The sequence below is a fragment of the Nycticebus coucang genome, chromosome 10, assembly GCF_027406575.1.
Source record: "Nycticebus coucang isolate mNycCou1 chromosome 10, mNycCou1.pri, whole genome shotgun sequence".
NCBI classification, from domain to species: Eukaryota; Metazoa; Chordata; class Mammalia; order Primates; family Lorisidae; genus Nycticebus; species Nycticebus coucang.
Genome location: NC_069789.1, coordinates 115,212,658 through 115,235,105, shown reverse-complemented (window position 1 = coordinate 115,235,105; position 22,448 = coordinate 115,212,658). Strand labels below are relative to the sequence as shown.

The window sequence follows — 22,448 nt, the reverse complement described above, 5'->3', positions numbered from 1 at the left end:
CAGGGTCTGCTTTGATGTTTCTCCAACATTAGTGTGCCATTGGGAAACTCCCACCTTCACCCCAGGTCTGAGCCCCAGTACCCCTTCTTCCACCTGGGTGTTTTCTTGTGGCCTTGGTCCACAAATTTGCATTCAATGCCTTCCTGTGCCCAGCTGTTCTGGAGCCTGGGAGCACTGGTGGGACTGGCACAGCCATACATCCCTGCTTTCAGGGCCCTGGGGTTCTTGTCTGGGAAGTGAGAGTTGGCCAATCAGCAGGTGTACCCTTAATATGTTAGGAGGCAGCTCAGGCAGGGTCTCAGTGGCTTGTACTTTTGGCCTGTCTTAGCAAGGGAATGATGGGGTGGGCCTTTGTTGTTTAAGGAGAATATATGTATCTGATCACTCAGGGATAGTGATGACATTAATAATTTGAGGAGTTGGCTCGGCGCCTGTGGCTCAAGCGGCTAAGGCACCAGCCACATACACCTGAGCTGGCGGGTCCGAATCCAGCCTGGGCCTGCCAAACAACAATGTTGGCTACAACCAAAAAATAGCCGGGCATTGTGGTAGGCACCTGTAGTCCCAGCTACTTGGGAGGTGGAGGCAGGAGAATTGCTTGAGCCCAGGAGTTGGAGGTTGCTGTGAGCTGTGATGCCATAGCACTCTACCCAGGGCAACAGCTTGAGGCTCTGTCTCCAAAAAAATAAATAAATAAATAAAAATAATTTGAGGAGTGACTAACCCAGGGATGTGAGGAAAGTCATATATATAAATTTAAATTTAAATTTCTTGCCATATTAAAAAAGCCAAACAACCAGTGAAATGAATTTTAATATATTTTATTTATCCCAATATGTCCAAAATATTATTTCAACATGCAATCAATATTTTAAAATTCATTAGTGATAGTTACATCCGCTTTTCTTTCTTTTTTTTTTTTTTTTGTAGAGACAGAGTCTCACTTTATGGCCCTCGGTAGAGTGCTGTGGCGTCACACGGCTCACAGCAGCCTCTAACTCTTGGGCTTACGCGATTCTCTTGCCTCAGCCTCCCGAGTAGCTGGGACTACAGGCGCCCGCCACAACGCCCGGCTATTTTTTTGTTGCAGTTTGGCCGGGGCTGGGTTTGAACCCGCCACCCTCGGCATATGGGGCCGGCGCCCTACTCACTGAGCCACAGGCGCTGCCTATTACATCCTTTTCATACTAAGTATTTTTTTTTTTTGAGACAGAGTCTTTGGTAGAATGCTGTGCCGTCATAGCTCACAGCAACCTCAGACTCTTGGACGTAAGCAAGAGGCTCTTGTCTCAGCCTCTCAAGTAGCAGGGACTACAGGCGTGCGCCACAATGCCTGACTAATTTTAGAGAGGTCTTGCTCTGGCTCAGGCTGAGCTCAGGCAATCCATCTGCCTTGGCCTTTCAGAGTGCTAGGATTACAGGCGTGAGCCTTCATACTAAGTCTTTGAAATCTAGTCTGTATTTCATACTCAGCGTTTCTCAGTTTGTAGGCTATCGTCTCAGAATATTTCGTATTGTGTATTAATATTTCATAAAATTTAGCTGGGTACTGTGGCTCACACCCATATTCCCAGCTACTTGGGAGGCTGAGGCGGAAGTATCACTCAAGTCCAGGAGTTCTAGTCTAGCCTGGGCAACATAGTGAGACCGCCATCTCTCTCTCTCTCTCTCTCTCTTTTTTTTTTTTTTATAAAGACAGAATTTCACTATGTTGCCCTCAGTAGAGTACTGTGATGTCACAGCCCACAGCAACCTCAAACTCTTGGGCTTAAGGGATTCTCTTCCTTCAGCCTCCCAAGTAGCTGGGACTACAGGCGCCCACCACAACACCCTGCTATTTTTTTGTTGTTGTCATTGTTATTTAGCAGGCTGGGGCTGGGTTTGAACCCACCAGGCCCCGTGCTTGTGGCTAGCGCCCTAATCACTGTGCTACAGGCGCTGAGCCAAGACCCCCATATCTTAAAAAAAAAAAAAAAAGATTTCATAAAACTTAGGGTTAAAAAAAAGATTTATGAATATTCAAGTTCCAAACAAACTTTTCCAGTCGCTGAATCAAGGATCAGTTAAGCTTAGATCTACTAAATTTAAATGAAATAAAATGAGAAATTCAGTCCTTTAGTCCATTTCAAGTGGCCAGTAGCCTGCCTCCTAGAGCCCTTTCTGACGGCTCAGGGCTGTTGGGACTTATGCAAGAAGGACAAAAAGCCACAATCCTAGTAATGGGATGTCCAGATTCTGGAAAGTTCTGAAAGATTTTGCTGTGGGCCTGTGTTACCACCACTAAACATACTCTTCTTCCAGGGCAGGCCCCAGGTGTGTCAGGATGATTACTGTGGGTGGTGGCAACAGAGTTACCCTGATGCCTCAGGGTAGTGAGGCTGAAATGCTGAGGAAGGGCATTATCTTCCCCAGCCAGAAGGCCCAAGGTCAGGCAGATCCCTGGGGCCATCAGCATTTTCCTTGGCCTTGCCCCACTTTGACCTGTAGCAAGATGGTGGCCTCCTTTCCACCTGCAGGGCCCTAGTAGTATGTAACAGCCACAGGCAAACCTGCTGTCTCCCATGGCTCTCCAGCACCCTAGAATACCCAGGAGTGGTTTGACCCCTTGCTGTCGGCTGTCTTTTATCAGGTTCCTGACCCCTCCCTTCCCATGTGTTGTAATACCTGCCGTCATATCTCCAGGCCTTTGCACATGTTGGTCTTTCTTCTGGAAACCACTTCCTCTTCTTTCTGCCTGTTCTGTCAACCTCATCTTTTGATTCTCAGATCCCAGGAGCTGCCTACCAAGAAGACTTTCTCCTTGGTCTGATTTGAGCGTTGGAGCCCCCACAGTGTTTGCCTCTTTCAAAATACATACCATTGTCCCAGTCTGTCTCCTCTCCTGTCTAGGGGCTCCCCAAGAGCAGGGCAGATGTGACTCATCCCTGAGATAGGCCCAAGAAATCCCTTTGTAAACAAGAGAATCCCTTTAAAGCTCTCTCATATGCTTGCTTGCATGCCTCCTCTGACAGAGAGCTCACTCCTCTTTGGCTGGCTTGCCCCGAGTACTGGATGGTTGTCCTTTCCATTAGCCCAAGCTGTCAGCTGCCTTCAACCCTTTCTTATTTTTTTTTTTTTTGGGACAGAGCTTCACTTACTAATCCTTGGTAGAGTGCTGTGCTGTGACAGCTCACAGCAACCTCTAAATCCTTGGGCTGAGGCAATTCTCTTGCCTCAGCCTCCCGAGTAGCTGAGATTACAGGCACCCGCCACAACGCCTGGTATTTTTTTGTTGCAATTTGGCCGGGGTTGGGTTTGAACCCACTACCCTCGGTATATGGGGCCGGCGCCCTACTCACTGAGCCACAGGTGCCGCCCTGCCTTCAACCTTTTCATAGTTTCTGGCTGGGGCTGGGTTTGAACCTGCCACCTCCGGCATATGGGGCTGGCACCCTACTCCTTTGAGCCACAGGTGCCACCTCTGCCTTCAACCTTTTCTTCATGCTTTACCCTTAGTGGCACCCATACACTGTCCCCAGGCTCCTGGGCTATTATTTACCTTTAGCCAGCCTCTGCTATATACCCCCCCTTCAAGACCACAGCCCCTTTTCTTTTTTTTTAGAGAGACAGAGTCTCACTTTGTCACCCTCAGTAGAGTGCCATGGCATCACAGCTCATAGCAACCTCCAGCTCTTGGGCTTAGGCGATTCTTTTGCCTCAGCCCCCCAAGTAGCTGGGACTACAGGTGCCCGCCACAACGCCCAGCTATATTTTGTTGCAGTTTGGCCAGGGCCAGGTTCGAACCTGCCACCCTTGGTATATGGGGCCGGAGCCCTACTCACTGAGCCACAGACACTGTCCCACAGCCCTTTTTTTTTTGGAGAACTGGTACTTTTGTTCTCTCTCTGAAGTCTTTTTCATTCTTTGTGTTTTGTTTTGTTTTTTTAAAGAAATGAATATCTCACTGGGTGTGGTATCCCCCCTGTAATCCTAATACTCCGGGAGGCTGAGGCAGGTGGATTGCTAGAGCTCAGGAATCAACACCAGCCTGAGGCAGAAGGAAACCCTGTCTCTACTAAAAATAGAAAAACTAGCTGGATGAAGTGTAGTGGGCACCTGTAGTCCCAGCTACTTGGGAGGATGAGGCAAGGTTGCTTGAGCCTGAGAGTTTGAGGTTGCTATGAGCTATGACACCACAGCACTCTACCGAGTATGACAAAGTAAGACTCTGTCTCTGGAAAAAAAGAAAAGAGATAGGGAATCTCACTGTGTTTCCCAGGCTGTTCTGGAACTCATGGCCTTAAGCAGTCTTCCCACTTCATGTTCTTGAGTAGCTGTGATTGCAGACATGAGCTCCCACACCTGACCTGAATTCTTTTTTATAGTGAAGTATATTATGCTGAAAACACTATCAGATTGATGTGGACAATTTAGAAACTGTTTAAAGAAAAAAACATAAACATACATATACATATGTGTGTATATGTGCAGTAGAACCTCTGTAAGTTGACCGCCAAGGTAGTATGACCGCCAAGGTAGTATAACAAACTGGTCAACATATAGAGGTGGGAGATGGTCAGCATAAGGAAATAGGCATACTATAGTGACACATACACGTGGTGCATATCTGGTCTATGAAAATTAGTTCCAAGTAAGGTAGTCAGTGTAGGGACATAGTCAGCTATGGAGGTTCTACTGCATATGTAAATATAATTTAAATACAATTTAAAGAATTTTTTTTTTGAGACAGTCTCATTATGTCACCCTTGGTAGAGTGCTGTGACAACACAACTCACAGCAACCTCAAACTCTTAGGCTTAAGCGATTCTCTTGCCTCAGCCTCCCAAGTATCTGGGACTACCTGCGCCCATCATAATGCCAGGCTATTTTTTGTTGCAGTTGTCATTGTTGTTTTAGCTGCCCTGGCTGGGTTTGAACTCGTCAGCCTTGGTTATGTGGCTGGCATCATAACCACTTTGCTATGGGTGCTGAGCCGAAAGAATATTTCCAAAATGGATATTCCAGCTGAGTGCGGTAGCTCACACCTGTAATCCTAACACTCTGGGAGGCCAAGGCAGGTGGATTGCCTGAGCATGGGAGTTCAAGACCAGCCTGAGCAAGAGCGAGACCCTGTCTCTAAAAAATAGCCAGGCATTGTTGGCGGGCACCTGTAGTCCCAGCTACTTGGAAGGCTGAGGAAGGAGGATCGCTTGAGCTTAAGAGTTTGAGATTGCTGTCATCTGTTGCCATGACACTCTACCAAGGGCAACAAATTAAAACTCTGTATCAGAAAAAGAAAAAGAAAAACTTTAAGAATATACACACATATGTTTTTAAACACTCTTTATTTTATTTATTTTTTTTTTATTAAATCATAACTGTATACATTGATATGATCATGGGGCATCATACACTCGCTTCATAAACCATTTGACACATTTTTATCACAGTGGTTAACATAGCCTTTCTGGCGTTATCTCAGTTACTGTGCCAAAACATTTACATTCTACATTTACCTTTAAACACTCTTTAAATTGTTCCGTATCTGTTTGAGGCTGTCTTCTGTGTAACTGATAAACTTCACTATACAACTATATCATATGAATGTGTATGAGTTATTTTATTTATTTATTGCAGTTTTGGGCCAGGGCTGGATTTGAACCTGCCACCTCCAGCATATGGGGCCGGCGCCCTACTCCTTTGAGCCACAGGTGCCGCCCCGTATGAGTTTATATATAAATATATTAATGTACATCCACATACATATGTGAATAGCATAACTATAAAAAAGCCCACAGATCACGAGCATCCAGACTGGCAAATTTTCCAGGATGGAACCCAGACTTGTAATTGGCACCAGAAAGAATATTCCTAGCTCCCCAGCACCCACCTTGAGCCCCCTCCCAAGCCTCCACCACCCCCACAAGGATAACCTCTACTCAGTCATTCAGTATCAGAGGGAGGTTTTTTATTTTTTATTTTTATTATTTTTATTTTTTATTTTATTTCGTTGCTTGTTTTTTTTTTTTTTTGGTTTTTGGCTGGGGCTGGGTTTGAACCCGCCACCTCTGGCATATGGGACCAGCGTCCTACTCCTTGAGCCACAGGCGCCGCCCATCGTTGCTTGTTTTTTATTTCTTTACTTTTTTTTGTTGTTGTTGAGACAGAGTCCCACCCTATGCCCCTGAGCAGAGTGCAGTGGGCATGGTAGCTCACTGCAACCTCAGACTTGGGCTGTGGGCATCCCACTGCCTCAGCCTCCAGAAGCCGCTGGGATTACAGGTGCTCACCGCGGCGCCTGGCTGGGTTTTTTCATTTTTTTCATGAGTAGGGGGTCTCACTGTCACTCAGGCGAGTCACGAACTCCTGAACTCAAGCAATTCTCCCTCCTCAGCCTCCCACAGTGCTGGGATTACAGGCATGAGCCACCGTGCCCGGCTCAAAGGGAGGTTTTGCCTACTTTGTTTTGAGGCAGAGTCTTACTCTGTTGCTCTGGGTAGAGTGCTGTGGCATCATCATAGCTCACAGCAACCTCAAACTCGTGGGTTCTAGCAGTTCTCTTGCCTCAGCCCCTCTAGTAACTGAGACTGTAGGCGTCTACCACAATGCCTGGCTAGTTTTTCTTTTTCTTTCTTTCTTTCTTTTTTGAGACAGAGTCTCTGTTGCCCTCGGTAGAGTGCTGTGCAGTCACAGCTCACAGCAACCTCAAACTCTTGGGCTTAAGTGATTCTCTTGCCTCAGCTTCCCAGTAGCAGGGACTACTACAGCACTACACCTGGCTATTTTTTTGTTATTGTTGTCATTGTTGTTTGGCAGTCCCTGGCCGGGTTTGAACCCAGTGCATGTGGCTGGCTCCCTAACCACTTAGCTATGGGCTACGAGCCCTTGGCTAGTTTTTCTATTTTTATTAGAGACAGGATCTCATATTTGCTCAGGCTGGTCTGTAACTCCTGAGCTCAAGGAATCTACCCTTCTTGGCCTCCCAGAGTGCTGGGATTACAGGTGTGTCAGCCTCCTGAAGCTTGTAATAGAGCATAAAATGATGACCAGAGAGGCCTTTAGCCCGGGAAACATAATTGCTTTTCCCATTTCTGTCTACTTACAACAAAGTTTAAGCAGCCACCAGGTGATAATCTGTTTACAAAAGATAGTGCTGGTTTTTTTTTTTTCTGGTTCCTACAGAGTAATTTTCAGGCAAGGTGAGGAAGAGAGCAGCATGCAAGCTGGTTCTGAGGGGCCTGGTGCACACTCTCCCGAGGCGCAGGGTCACTCTCTCATGTGCATTCCTCACCCAGTGGCTCAGTTCCAGCTGCCCCTTGCTCCTGAGCTGTCACTGAACCTCCTCATGTTTCTAGGTCTTCCTCAGATATCTCCTCCCCTGGTGGCTTCCACCAAGGGCCCAGGCAGTACCAGGGCAAACTCCATCCCTGTACCTCAGGTGTGGCTGACAGAATCCCCCCCTTTCAAATCCCCCTGCAGTCCAGGAGCTCCTCAGGGGCTGATCAGAAGTGCTGGGTGCCCCTAGCAGCAATGTCCTGCTCAGGCCTGACCCACAGGGCCTCTGGAACCATGTAATTAATAAATGAAGGATCAGGTGGCCTCTGAGGGACACAGCCAAATACAGCTCCTCACTGAGATACAGGGTATTGCTATGTGGTCCAGGCTGGGGTCCTGTGGCACAATCATAGCTCTCTACAGCCTTGAACCTCTGGACTCAAGCACTCCTCCTGAGTAACTGGGACTGCAGGTGTCCACCACAAATCTGCCTGGCAGATTTTTCTATTTTTTTGTAGCTGTGGGGTCTTGCTATGTTGCCCAGGCTGGTCTTGAACTCCTGGTCTCAAATGATCCTCCCACCTTGGTCTCCCAAAGTACTGGGATTACAGGCATGAGTCACTACACCTATTCCATTCATTTCTTTCATTCATTCACTGAATGCATACTTGAGCCTCCTGGAGGCCTAAGCATGGGCTGAGAGATGTGGCTGGCAAAGACGTGGGTCAGAGCAGGTTTCCATCCTTTAGATATCCAGACATTGACAGAGCACCTGCTGCATGTCAAGCATTGTTTTAGGAGCTCCTTCCTGATGCTCATGGTCTGAAGTGGGAGCTAAGGTTATATAGTAAAGATAAATAAAATAGATACATGGTGTGAAATGTACTAGGGAGGACTTCTTTTTTTTATTTCCTGAGACAAAGTCTCACTCTGTTGCTCCAAACTAGAGTACCCTGGCATCAGCAACCTCAAACTCCTGGGCTCAAGTGATCTTCTTGTCTCAGCCTCCTAAGTAGCTGGGACTACAGCTGCCCACCACCAAGCCTGGCTAATTAATTAATTTATTTTTTGAGACAGAGTCTTAAGCCATTGCCCTGGGTAGAGTGCCATGGCATGATAGCTCACAGCAACCTCAAACTCTCAGGCTCAAGTGATCCTCTTGCCTCAGTTTTTCTATTTTTAGTAGAGACGGGGGTCTCACTTTTGCTCAGGCTGGTCTTGAACTCGTGAGCTCAAGCAATCCACCCACCTCAGCCTCCCAGAGTGCTAGGATTACAGGCGTGAGCCACTGCACTCGGTCAATTTTTCTATTTTTAGTTAGAGGTAGGTCTCACTCTTCTTCAGGCTGGTCTTAAACTCCTAAGCTCAAGTGATTCTCTTGCCTTAGCTTCCCAGAATGCTAGGATTACAGTGTGAACCACTATGCTGGCCAGACTTTTTGTTTAAACACTAGAAGCAAAATTAGAAGGAATTAACTTCATTTATTTATTTATTTATTTAGAGACAGAGTCTCACTGTCACCCTGGGGTTGATTGCTGTGGCATCATAGCTCGCAGCAAACTCAAAACTCTTGGCTTGAGCTATCCTTGTCCCTCAGCTTCCCAAGTATAGGTATCCATCACAATGCCTGGCTAATTTTTCTATTTTTAGTAGAGATGGAGTCTCACTCTTTTTTTTTTTTTTTTGTAGAGACAGAGTCTCACTTTATGGCCCTGGGTAGAGTGCCATGGCCTCAGACAGCTCACAGCAACCTCTAACTCCTGGGCTTAAGCGATTCTCTTGCCTCAGCCTCCCGAGCAGCTGAGACTACAGGCGCCCACCACAACGCCCGGCTATTTTTTTTTTTTTTTTTGGTTGCAGTTTGGCCGGGGCCGGGTTTGAACCCGCCACCCTCGGTATATGGGGCCGGCACCCTACCGACTGAGCCACAGGGGCCGCCCGAGTCTCACTCTTGTTCAGGCTGCTCTCCAACTCCTGAGCTCTAGGGATCTGCTGCCTCTGCCTTCCAGAGTGCTGAAATGATAGGCGTGACCCTCCACATCTGGCCAGGAATTAAATTTAAAGAAACGGTCAGGAAAAGGCCTCTGGATGAGGTGGCAGGACCTGAGAGCCAAATGAAAGGCAAATAACTGGAGGAGGCCCCAAGCAGAGGGCATAGCATGTGCAAAGGGTCTTGAGGCAGGAAGGGGTAGAGGCAAGTGGGGTGGGACTTGCCAAGAGAGAGATGATAATGGTAGGGTGACTAGTGCAGGGCCAGAGGGTTTTGTGGTAGAGAGGGTGGAATCAGGTAACTTGTGTCACAAAAGTCCCCCACATAGAAATGAGAGGGAGGCAGGGAGGTCAGAGAGGAGGCTTCTGTACTGATTCGAGTGTGGGGTCTGAGTGCGGTGGTCACGGTAGAGGTGTACAGGGACACATTCTGAAGCTTGATACAAGAGGAAGAAGTAATGGCTTGAGTGAGTGCTGGAGACTATCAAGGGCGAGATGACGAAGTCTGGGGCAAGTGAACAGACTCATAGGGGACATGAGAAGCAGAGAGGGCAGCTGGGACCTGGTCATCATGTAGTCAGAGCATGCTCTGAAAGGGGTGCCTCAGGGCACTGGGAGTACAGAGGAAGCATGGGACCTAGCTTGTGGGGTTGGGGGGCTTTCTGGAGTCAGTCCACAAGAAGGTCTTATCAAAGGTGTAGGAATGTCCTAGGCAGACAAGTTGAGAAGAGGCTGGTGGCCAGAGGTGGCAGGCAGTAGGGAGCAGGCCAGGCAGGACATCATAAGGCCATGGCCATGAGGAGGGAAGGGTCAAGGACAGCACTTGAGGTTCTGACCTGGTAGACAGTGGGACCTTAATGGGATTGAGAACTAGGGGAGGAGACACCTTTAGGGGTGGGGTCGTGAGGACAGCCAGAAGGCAGCTAGCTGAGCTTCATTCATTCATTGGTCACCTACTTATTATGTGTGCTGGGGGCTGGTACTGGAGCCCTTAAGGAAGGCTTCCACAGCCCTGAGAGGTGAACAAGAGAGCCCCAGGAGCCCGCAGGGCAGGGCAGGGGCCACAGTGAGAATTGGAAGGAGAGAGAAAGTTAAGGACAGCCCAGAAGTATGAACTGGGCTTCTCTGGTTCAGTGTGCCCTGGTTCTTCCCTCTGAAGCTCCCAGCCAAAGACAGATCTGCCCAAAGCCCCAAGGCCTGGAGCCCAGGGTGGAAATCTGCCTTCTAGCTGGGCGGGGCCGTGCCAGGGACAGTGACTGAGCTCTCCGGGCCCCTCACCACCAGCCTTCCTTCTCCTCTCCCCAGGTAAGAGCAAGGAAGCGGAGATTAAGAGAATCAACAAAGAACTGGCAAACATCCGCTCCAAGTTCAAAGGTAGGTTGGGGGCTCAGACTCCGATTCTGAGGGAGAAGGAAGCTGAGAGCCAGGACTCCTGGAATTTGTACTGTGATCTTTCCTCATTTTTGGCTCCCTTTTCCTCCTTCCACTGGCCCCAGGGGACAAAGCTTTGGATGGGTACAGTAAGAAAAAATATGTGTGCAAACTGCTCTTCATCTTCCTGCTTGGCCATGACATTGACTTTGGGCACATGGAGGCTGTGAACCTGCTTAGCTCCAATAAGTACACAGAGAAGCAGATAGTAAGTCTGGGGAGGAGGAATGAGGGGCTGGACCCGTGGCTCTGGGGGAAGAAGGGCTAGGGGGCTGGACCCCTGGGTCTGAGGGAAGGGTATCTGGACTCTGGGGCTGAGGGAAAAGGGGCTGGAAGTACAGCCTCTTAGGGCCTGAGGATTGGGGGCTGGGTCCACTTAGGCACAGGCTCCCAGACATCTACCTCCCTCCCTACCCAGGGTTACCTGTTCATCTCTGTGCTGGTGAACTCAAACTCAGAGCTGATCCGGCTCATCAACAATGCCATCAAGAATGACCTGGCCAGCCGAAACCCCACCTTCATGTGCCTGGCCCTGCATTGTATTGCTAATGTGGGCAGCCGTGAGATGGGCGAGGCTTTTGCTGCAGACATCCCCCGCATCCTGGTGGCCGGGTAAGGCCCTAGGGACCCCTTGGGCAGAGGGCAGGGGAATATGGAAAATGACCCAGCCAAGTTTGCGTCTCAAAGAGGTTGTGTCTCCCAGCTGGGGGCTGATGCTGGGCTAGGGACCTCAGTAGTTGTCTCTTCTCATCTCACCAAGCAGACTTGCTGGTGTTTCCCTTGCTGCTTTTCCCTTGAAAGCCAGTGGGATACTGTTAAAGCCCTAGGCAGAGCTTTAACATCTTGTATACATGGGGATAACCTTAAGCTATGTTGGTGACAGCCCTCAAGAACTTCTGCATCTTCTCTAATCATTTGACAAATGTTTTTTGAACACCTACCATGTGCCAGGTACTATGCTGATTGCTGGGGGATATGGCCATGACCAGAGATGGACATGGTCATTGCTCTCCTGGTGTTCATAGTCTAGAGTAGGAGATAAATAATGATGGAAAAATTGCAGGATATAATGTAGAATTCCTCTCTTGAAACTATGGTTTGGAGTACAGATTCCTCTAAGGGGACTTAGTAGAACTACCTGACCTAGCTGGGGGATCAGGTAGGGCCTCCCCAAGGAATTGGCATCAGGCCAAGACATTTGTGAGGAGTCGTATTTAGCCACAGAAATACTACATGTAGGGAAGTGGGATTGGGCAGTGGGGAGATCCCGAGGCAAGAAGTCAGTGAGCAAATCTTTCTTGACAATCTACAATGTACTGGCTGCTGTTTGGGACCTGGGAGGCAGTCATTACAACAGGGAGTCATGTCCCCCCTTGGGAGCTTCATCTAGTGGGGGACACAGGCAGCAGATACATAAGTAAAGAAGATGAGTTCAGGCAGTGACAAATGCTGTGAAGAATAACCGGGATATCAGGGGCAACAGGGGTAATGGGGGAGGCTATTAAGTTAGACTAGCCAGGGAAGGCCTCTCCAGGGAGCTGATGTGTAATTTGAGACTGGAATGATGAGAACAAGATAATCATTTTAAGAGTTGGAAGAAAGTGTCCCAAGCAAAAGGGTTAGCAAGTGGCAAAGAATCTGAGGTAGGCACGAGCTTTCCACTTACTTCTCTGTGGCAGGAGTACAAGTGAACATGAAAGACAGTTAGACGGGGTTGGAGTTATTCTAACTGAAATGGGAGTGATTGGTGTTTTATTTTATTTTAGAGGCAGAGTCTCATTTTGTCGCCCTTGGTAGAGTGTTGTGGAGTCACAGATCACAGCAACCTCCAGCTCTTGGGTTTAGGTGATTTTCTTGCCTCAGCCTCCCGAGTAGCTGGGACTACAGGCACCTGCCACAATGCCGAGGTGCAGTTTGGCCAAGGCCGGATTCAAACCCGCCACCGTTGGTATATGGGGCCAGTGCCCTACTCACTGAGCCACAGGCACCGCCCGACTAGTGTGAGCACAGGTGGGATTTCTATTTCTGGAGCTGGTTGACAAGGTCCCAGACAGATGAGGTTTTTGGTTTGTTTTGAGACAGAGTCTTATTATGTCACCTTTGGTAAAGTGCTGTGGCGTCACAGCTCACAGCAACCTCAAACTCTTGGGCTTAAGTGATTCTTTAAGCGATTCTTTTTTCTTAGCCTCCCAAGTAGCTGGGGCTACAGGTACCCGCCACAACGCCAGGCTACTTTTTGGTTGCAGTTGTCATTGTTGTAGCAGGCCCGCGCTGGGTTTGAACCCACCTGCCTCAGTATATGTGGCCAGCACCCTAACCAGGGCTACAAGTGCTGAGCCCAGACAGATGTTTTTGTTGAAACATCAGTATTGGGCGGCGCCTGTGGCTCAGTGAGTGGGGCGCCGGCCCCATATACCGAGGGTGGCGGGTTCAAACCCAGCCCCGGTCAAACTGCAAAGAAAAATAGCCGGGCATTGTGGCGGGCGCCTGTAGTCCCAGCTGCTCGGGAGGCTGAGGCAGGAGAGTCGTGTAGGCCCAAGAGTTGGAGGTTGCTGTGAGCCGTGTGATGCCACGGCATTCTACCTGAGGGCGGTACAGTGAGACTCTGTCTCTACAAAAAAAAAAAAAAGGAAACATCAATATTATGTAAAAGAGAAAAGAAAGTATCTTTTCATGGATTCATGAGCTAGCCAGAAAATAAGGAGCACATGGGCCACAAGCTAAGAGAAGTCTGGCACCCAGAGAGATGAGCAGAATTGCAGAGGCAGATTTTCTGAACTGAGTGAACCCGGGTATTAGTTTGGAGGCCCTGTAGCCTCTGGGAATAGAAGGAAGTTTATCTAAGAAGAGGCTTTGTACACCTCAAAGTGAGAATGACCTAGAAATAAACCCCTTTGGGGACTTTAAGCACAATTGCCTGTCTCAAACCTTGGCAAAGAATAGCTCTCGGACTGGTTCTCAGCCTGATTTTACCCTACCTGGATAGTTCAAAAATCCCAAGTCAACCTTTAATTTAAAGTGATGCAAACCAGTGATAACTCAGTGTCTAACAGAACCAAACATAAGAAACTCATTTTCACCACAGGCCTCGATATCTTCCACAGATGAAGCTCTAAGCTATTCATCTGTGACATGAATAGTTCACAGCCAAAAATCACTAAACACAGGATGTAAGACACCATGAGGAGAACCAACAGAAATAAAACTGAAAATAACATTAGAATTAGAATTATACAGAATGTAAAATAAGTATGTTTAATATGTATTTTTTTTTTTTTGCAGTTTTTGGCCGGGGCTGGGCCCGAACCCGCCACCTCCAGCATATGGGGCCCATGCCCCACTCCTTTGAGCCACAGGCGCCACCCAATGTTTAATATGTTTTAAGAAATAAGAGGTTTAAAAAGATGACGGGTGGCGCCTGTGGCTCAGTCGGTAAGGCGCCGGCCCCATATACTGAGGGTGGCGGGTTCAAATCCGACCCTGGCCGAACTGCAACAAAAAAATATCCGGGCACTGTGGCAGGCGCCTGTAGTCCCAGCTACTCGGGAGGCTGAGGCAAGAGAATCGCCTAAGCCCAGGAGTTGGAGGTTGCTGTGAGCTGTGTGAGGCCACGGCACTCTACCGTGGGCCATAAAGTGAGACTCTGTCTCTACAAAAAAAAAAAAAAAAGAAAAAAGTAATGGAAGGCTTGGTGCCTCTGGCTCAAGCGGCTAAGGCGCCAGCCATGTACACCAGAGTTGGCGTGTTCGAATCCAACTCAGGCCCACCAAACAACTACAGCTGCAACCAAAAAATAGCTGGTTGTTGTGGCGGACACCTGTAGTCCCAACTACCTGGGAGGTGGAGGCAGGAGAATTGCTTGAGCCCAAGAATTTGAGGTTGCTGTGAGCTGTGATGCCATGGCACTCTACCCAGGGCAACAGCTTGAGGCTCTGTCTCAAAAAAAAAAAAGTAATGGAAAATGTAATTGGATTTTTAGAAAGTTAAGTGGTGCAGTTTAACAGCAAAATAGACACAGCCAAAGCCATAATTAGCAAACAGTAGACTGAAGGAAGTCATCAGAATGTGGCATAGGGAAACAGAGATGGAGATTTTAGAAAGAGAGACTAAGAATCATGGAAGACAAAGTCTAACATAATGCTATTTAGCGTTTTAGAAAAAGAGAAGGGAAAGAATGTGAACAGGTGGGTAAGTGATGGCAGACCATTCCTCCATGTGATGAAGACTAGGGTAGAACTAATCAGGGAGGGCAGGAGCAGTGTGTGGTTTGGCCATGGAGAAATTGAGGTGCATATTAGACCTCTGAGCAGAGACTTTAGGGAAGGAGTTGGACTAACAGGTGTTGGGTGAGAGAGAGATCTGAGTGAGACTGCTACTGTGCAATAAAAATATTAAAATGCCACATAGGTATTTTTCTTTTGCTTTCTTTTTTTTTTAGAGACAGAGTCTCACTTTGTCACCCTCGGTGGAGTGCTGTGGTGTCACAGCTCACAGCAACCTCCGGTTCTTGGGCTTACGCGATTCTCTTGCCTCAGCCTCCCGAGTAGCTGGGACCACAGGCGCCTGCCACATCGCCCAGCTATTTTTTTGTTGCAGTTTGACCAGGGCTGGGTTTGAACCTGCCACCCTCGGTATATGGGGCTGGGGCCCTACTCACTGAGCCACAGGCACCACTGACGCATAGGTATTTTTCTATTTCCTAGGATTTACTGTTTAGCTATTTATTTGGCATTCTTTCTTGGTGCTAACTTTTCATAATCCCACATATGATTTGCATACACCTTGCATTTCAGTTTGGACTCATCATAGTTCAAATGCCCCGTAGCCATAATGGCTGGGGGCCATCTGACCAGACAGGCAGGGATAGATAGCCATTAAAGTCACAGGCTGGAGGAAGCTCCTTGGGGAGGATGTGAACAGGGAAGAGAAGCACCTGAAGGCTGAGCCATGGGGTAGCCCAGTGTGCAATTCTCTGGCAGAGGGGTGGGAGGTGTGATCAGATTGTGGAAGGAAAATGAAGAACAGGCTGTAACTCAAAACACCAAGAACTTTGATGGAGGAGGGAGTGGTCAGTTATGGCAAATGCTCTCACCAGTGTTAAGATAAGGACAGGCAGTCAGCATTGGCTTAGGGAGACAGAAGTCGCTGGCCACCCTGAGGGGGAAGGAGATGAATATGGCAAATGCATATGGGGGCTGATTATGGTATCCCAGTATGCTTAGGGGGCAGTACCCTGCCAGGGTGCAGCGGTGGGGAAGGGAGCTGTCTTGAGTCTAAGCTGGGCTCTCAACAGAAAGTTGGCCTTGGCAGTGACAGAGGAACAGAGGAACTTTTCTTTTTCTTTCTTTCTTTGATTTTTTTTAGAGACAGAGTCTCACTTTATCGCCCTCAGTAGAGTGCCGTGGTGTGAGAGCTCGCAGAAACCTCCAAATCCTGGGCTTAGGTGATTCTTTTGCCTCAGCCTCCCGAGTAGCTGGGACTACAGGCGCCCACCCCAACAGCTGGCTATTTTTTGTTGCAGTTTGGCAGGGGCCGGGTTTGAAACCACTACCCTTGGTATATGGTTCTGGTGCCCTACCCACTGAGCCACAGGTGCCGCCCAGGAACTTTTCTTGTAAGGAGGATCTTTAACATTTTTTATTTTATTTTATTTATTTATTTATTTATTTATTTATTTTCTTGTTGAGGCAGAATTCTACCCTATGCCCTGAGCAGCTGCAATGGCATTGTAGCTCACTGCAACCTCAGACTCAGGCTGTGGGGATCCTGTTGCCTCAGCCTCCGAAGCCACTGGGATTATAGGTGCTCACTGAAGTACCCGGCTGGGTTTTTCTATTTTTTTCATGAGTTGGGGTCTCACTCTCACTCAAATAAGCCTCAAACTCCTGAGCTCAAGCAATCCTCCTGCCTCAGCCTCCCACAGTGCTGGGATTACAGGTGTGAGCCACCATGCCCGACTATTTCTATTTTTTTTTTTTGACACTGAGTATCTCACTTTGTTGCCTCCAATAGAGTGCTGTAGCATCGTAGCTCACAGCAACCTCAAACTCATGGGCTCAAGCGATTCTCTTGTCTCAGCCTCCAACGTAGCTGGAACTCCAGGTGCCCACCACAATGCTCGGCTATTTTTAGTGAAGAGATGTTGCTCTGGCTCAGGCTGGTCTTGAACCTGTAAGCTCAGGCAGTCCACCTGCCTTGGCCTCCCAGAGTACTAGGGAGGCTTTTTTTTTTTTTTGAGACAGTCTCACTATGTCGCCCTTGGTAGAGTGCTGTGGCGTCACAGCTCACAGCAACCTCCATTTCTTGGGCTCAAGCGATTCTTTTGCTTTAGCCTCCCAAGTAACTGGGACTATAGGCGCCTGCCACAACACTCAGCTATTTTGTTGTTGTTGTTGTCATTGTTGTTTAGCTGGCCCAGGCTGGGTTCGAACCTGCCAGCCTCAATGTATGTGGCTGGTGCCATAACCACTGTGCTATGGGGCCGAGCCTTTTTCTTAATGGAGATAAACAGTTCAGTGGTATTTTAGTATGTTCATGATGTACAACCACTACCACTAATACCAAAATATTTTCATCACCTCAGGAAAGAGACCCTATACCCATTAGCAGTAACTCTCTATTACCCCACTGCACCTAGGCCTTGGCCACCACTGGTCTGCTTTCTGTCCGTGGATTGATCTGTTCTGGACATTGTGTGTGAGTGGAGTTTATTTTCATTCATCAAAAATCCTCTACCAGCTGGGCATGGTGGCTCGCGCCTATAATCTCAGCAGCACTTTCAGAGACTGAGGTGGGAGGATTGCTTGAGGCCAGGACTTTGAGACCAGCCTGGGCAATAATAAGACCTTATCTCTACAAAAGTATTTGTGTGGTGGTATGGGCCTGTTGTCTCAGCTACTGAGGAGGCTGAGACGGGAGGATCACTTAAACCCAGGACTTGGAGGGTACAGTGAGCTATGAACGCCTGTAGTCCCACCTACTCGGGAGGCTGAGACAAGGGAATCGCCTAAGCCCAGGAGTTGGAGGTTGCTGTGAGCAGTGTAACGCCACGGCACTCTACCGAGGACAATAAAATGAAACTGTCTCTACAGAAAAAAAAGGGGCGGTGCCTGTGGCTCAGTGAGTAGGGCGCTGGCCCCATATACTGAGGGTGGCGAGTTCAAACCCGGCCCTGGCCAAACTGCAACAAAAAAATAGCCAGGCGTTGTGGCGGGCTATAGTCTCAGCTACTCAGGAGGCTGAGGCAAGAGAATCGCCTAAGCCCAGGAGTTGGAGGTTGCTGTGAGCTGTGTGACGCCACAGTACTCTACCAAGGGCATTAAAGTGAGACTCTGTCTCTAAAAAAAAAAAAAAGAAAAAAAAAATGAAAAGAAAGAAAGGATGATGCAGTGGGTCAGAAAAGAAGGGATTTACTAGAGAGCACACGGCCTCAGGCACCAGCCCTGCTGACCACAGGCTGCTCAGTGTCCTCTTGGGCATTTCATTAGCAAGTCAAACCTGGGCTTCCACCTGGTGTGTCTTTCTTGCCTTAGGCGCGCATGCAGCAAACACTTTCATCACTCACCATATCTCTTGGGTCAGAAGCCTGAGGGTCACTTTGTCCCCTCTTTCCTCTTCCTCTTCATCTAGCTCACAGCAAGCTCAGCTGTTTTCACCTTAAAAAATATACACAGAATGTAACCATTTTTCACCTGCACAGTTGCCAAAGTCAGCTCTGGGAACAGCCACCAATAACTGTACCATTTTCTAGTTTGTTGTGAAGATAAAACAAGTGTGTTAATCCATTTAGGGGCCTGTGATAGAGCGGGGTGGGCTGGAGGGCTCTAGGTGTTATCTTTTATAGCTGTCATGTTAGCGTCACCTTGCTTCTCTGCCCACCTGCAGTGGCTCCCATCTCCTACTGGGAAAAGCAAAGTCCCTGCTGTGACCCACAAGGTCCTGCATGATCTGACCTCTGTCCCCTCCCTGTCCTATCTGCAGTCCTCTCCTCTCACAGCTGAGGGCTTTGGCATAGGCTGTTCTCTCCACCTGGGACATTCTGCTGCAAAGGATTTGCGATCTTGCCTCATTAAGTTAGTCAGGTTTTTTTGTTTTTTTTAATTTTTGGAGACAGAGTCTTGCTTTGTCACCCTCAGTAACTGAGTGCCATGGCATCACAGCAACCTCCAGCTGTTGGGCTTAGGCAATCCTCTTGCCTCAGCATCCTGAGTAGCTGGGAAGTTAGTTTTTTATTCACCTGTCACCTTATCAGTGAGGCAATCCTCCAAAATAGCACCCCCAGCCCTCTGCTCCTATTTGCTTCAGTTTGGTCCGAAGCACCAAAGCCCAGCAGCATCTGGTGTGTGTGTCTTTGTGCAGAAGCTAATTGCCCTGGCTGGAGCACATGCCCCAAGAGCTGAGCCATTGGACCACTTTGCCCTCTTCTCTCCCCAGGCAGGGCCCTCTGCCCAGCAGGTGCTCAGTGCAAGCTTGGCGAGCACAGGAAGGTGCAAAGCCAGGCTCCATTGTTGTGCTAAGCCCCGCCAATCACCCAGAGGTTGCTTTGGGACAATCAGGTCTACAGGTGGAGAAGGCTGAGTCCTAGGGGATGAACATCACTGGACTTGATCCTGGGTCAGCTGGACTCTCTATCTTCCTGGGAGGAGCAACAGAGGAGAGGAAGTATGGGGTGCTGGGGTCCCACTGACTCCAGCGGCCTCCACCCCATGTTGCCTCCCACAGGGACAGCATGGACAGTGTGAAGCAGAGCGCAGCCCTGTGCCTGCTGCGGCTCTACAAGGCCTCACCCGACCTGGTGCCCATGGGCGAGTGGACAGCCCGTGTGGTACACTTACTCAATGACCAGCACATGGTGAGGCCCCGGGCCCCTAATCATGCTCACCCAGCTTCTCAGAGACAACCCTCCCTGCCCTCTCCACCCCTGATGCCTGAGGTTCCCCACTTTCATCCCTGACATTGGTCCAGGTACCCAGAGACCCTGATCTCCAGTGCTCATTACCTAAGGTAGTGCCTCCTACCCCCATTCCTGAGCTACCTGGTTGCCCAGGGGTCCCTTTCATTGATCCCAGCACCCATCACTTGTCCAGCCCTCAGTTGCTGTGGAATCTCCAGGCTAGCCTCTTCTCCTAGACTGGAGATTCCACAGCAACTTCCATCACCTGTCCAGCCAGCACAAAAACTCTAACCTCTGTCCCAGCCCCAGTCCTACTATTGCTATTGCTCCTTACCTGGATGCCTGGAACCCTCTCAGGGGCACCTCAGACACCTAGGTCCATGTTGGTGATGGTCCCCTCTGTCTCCTTATCCCATCCCAAGTGCACACATGCCTCAGCCTGATACCTGTCCCTGGTCAGACCCTCCCCCAGGCCCTGACCTGGCTCACTTGCCCCCTGTAGGGAGTAGTCACAGCCGCTGTCAGTCTCATCACTTGTCTCTGCAAGAAGAACCCAGATGACTTCAAGACATGCATCTCCCTGGCCGTGTCTCGCCTGAGCCGGGTAGGAGAAGTCTAGGTGCTGGCTGTGGGAATGGCACTGGTATCCCTGTGTCCTCTGATACCTCCCCCTCCCTTTCTCTGAGAGGCAGCCAAGGCCATTGGTTACAAACTCAGGGAGAGGAGGCTGGAGTCATTGACTCCTTCCTGGCTGAGTGGCCCTAGGCAAGTGGCTTCACCTTTCTGGGCTTCAGTGGCCCCATCTGTTCAGTGGGGATAATAGCAGTGCTGGGAATGATGTGCTCTGAGTGAGGCCTGGGCAGGCCCCCTGGGAAGCAAGAGCTGCCCTCCTGTCTCCCTCCTCCTGTCCCCTCTTCCTCAGATAATCTCCTTCACTCCTGTCTCCTTCACTCCTGCCTTGCAGACCTCTCACCTCCTTCACACCTGTCCTGAAAACATCCCCTGAGGCCTCCTGTGTGCTAGGCTCTGTGTGGGATGACACCAAGGACACAAATGAGTCAGACCAAAGCTGTGCACTCTAGAAGCTCCCTGTCCTGCTGGGGAGAGGAGCGTGTTGCAGGGGAGGTGACTCAGTCACAGATTATCACAAAAGGGTGGTTTGTGTGATGATGGAGGCAGCGTAGGGCTCCCGTGGGAGGTGGGTTTTGTTTTTTTTTTTGAGACAGCCTCAAGCTGTCGCCCTGGGTAGATTGCCGTGGTATCACAGCTTACAGCAACCTCCAACTCCTGAGCTCAAGCGATTCTCCTGCCTCCGCCTCCCAAATTGCTGGCCACAGGCACTTGCCACAATGCCCAGCTATTTTTTTGGTTGCAGCCGTCATTGTTGTTTGGCAGCCCGGGCTGGATTTGAACCCACTAGCTCAGGTGTATGTGGCTGGTGCCTTAGCCGCTTGAGCCCCAGGCGCTGAGACATTTTTTGAGACAGAGTCTCACTTTATCGCCCTCGGTAGAGTGCTGTGGCGTCACAGCTCACAGCAACCCCCAGATCTTTGGCTTAGGCCATTCTCTTGCCTCAGCCTCCCAAGTAGCTGGGATTACAGGCACCCACCACAACGCCCGGCTATTTTTTGTTACAGTTTGGCCGGGGCTGGGTTCCAACTTACCACTCTCTGTATATGGGGCCCAGCGCCCTACCTACTGAGCCATGGGCACCACCCACTGTGGGAGGTGTTTAACCCAGCCTGCAAGTCCATGAAGACTTCCTGGGGGAGGTGATCCCTGAATTGAGACTTGGAGATTCAACATGTTTCCTGGGCAAGTAGGAAGAGAACACCATGCTGGCTCCTGCATTCAATCATTATTATATTCAGTCTCCACATATCTGAATATCTGTGTGCCAGGCTGGTGCAGGAGACACAGTGACAGTGGGGACAGTGCACATCCAGCTTGGAGGTGGTGCAGAGCATTGTGGGAGTGCTTCCTGAAGAGGGTTTAGTTTTTTGTTTTGTTTTTTTTCTTTTTGTCTGGGGCTGGGTTTGAACCCACCACCTCCGGCATAGGGGACCTGCACCCTACTCCTTTGAGCCATAGGCGCTGCCTTCCTTTTTTTTTTTTTTTGTAGAGACAGTCTCCCTGTACCGCCCTCGGGTAGAGTGCCGTGGCCTCACACAGCTCACAGCAACCTCCGACTCCTAGGCAATTCTCTTGCCTCAGCCTCCCGAGCAGCTGGGACTACAGGCGCCCACCATAAAGCCAGGCTATTTTTTTGTTGCAGTTTGGCTGGGGCCGGGTTTGAACCCGCCACCCTCGGAATATGGGGCCGGCGTCTTACCGACTGAGCCACAGGCGCCGCCCAAAGAGTGGGTTTTAAAGGTAGAACTAGAAGTCCACTATGAGGAAAAACAAGTCACATGACCAGCTCAGCGCCCATAGTTCAGTGGTTAGAGTGCCGGCCACATACACCGACCCGGAGCTGCTACAAAACGACGACAGCTACAACAACCTGGCCCAGACCTGCTGAAAAAACAACTACTATAACAATAACAGAATACATATACAGCTGGGCATTGTGACGGGCACCTGTAGTCCCAGCTACTCAGGAGGCTGAGGCAAGAGAATTGCATAAGCTGAAGAGTTTAAGGTTGCTGTGAGCTGTGATACTACAGCACTCAATTGGAGGTGACATAGTGAAACTCTGTTTCAAAGGAAAAAAAGTCACATGACCTTTGGATCTTTCTCTAATTCACCACCTCTTCTCTGAATCTGCTTCCTGTCTGACCTGGTATTAGGCTTAGGGACCCAGCTGGACCGAATTCCTGCCCTGAGTAGCTTACAGCCTTGAGGGAGAGCTGCAAGGAAACCACCCCAGAGAGTCAGGGTG

At 49.3% G+C, this 22,448-nt stretch overlaps 1 protein-coding gene across 2 annotated transcripts in view; it reads left to right on the top strand.

Annotated features, from left to right (window-relative positions):
* AP2A1 (adaptor related protein complex 2 subunit alpha 1) overlaps positions 1–22,448 on the top strand; it is a 42,103-nt gene that overhangs the window by 5,077 nt on the left and 14,578 nt on the right. For both annotated transcript variants that reach the window (XR_008382973.1, XM_053604577.1), the window contains exons 2-6: positions 10,549–10,617; positions 10,740–10,882; positions 11,093–11,286; positions 19,396–19,525; positions 20,070–20,171. Coding sequence is in view for 1 of the 2 variants with exons in the window: in XM_053604577.1 (XP_053460552.1) it covers positions 10,549–10,617; positions 10,740–10,882; positions 11,093–11,286; positions 19,396–19,525; positions 20,070–20,171 (638 nt within the window). In the remaining variant the exon portion in view is untranslated. The remainder of the gene's footprint in view (positions 1–10,548; positions 10,618–10,739; positions 10,883–11,092; positions 11,287–19,395; positions 19,526–20,069; positions 20,172–22,448) is intronic.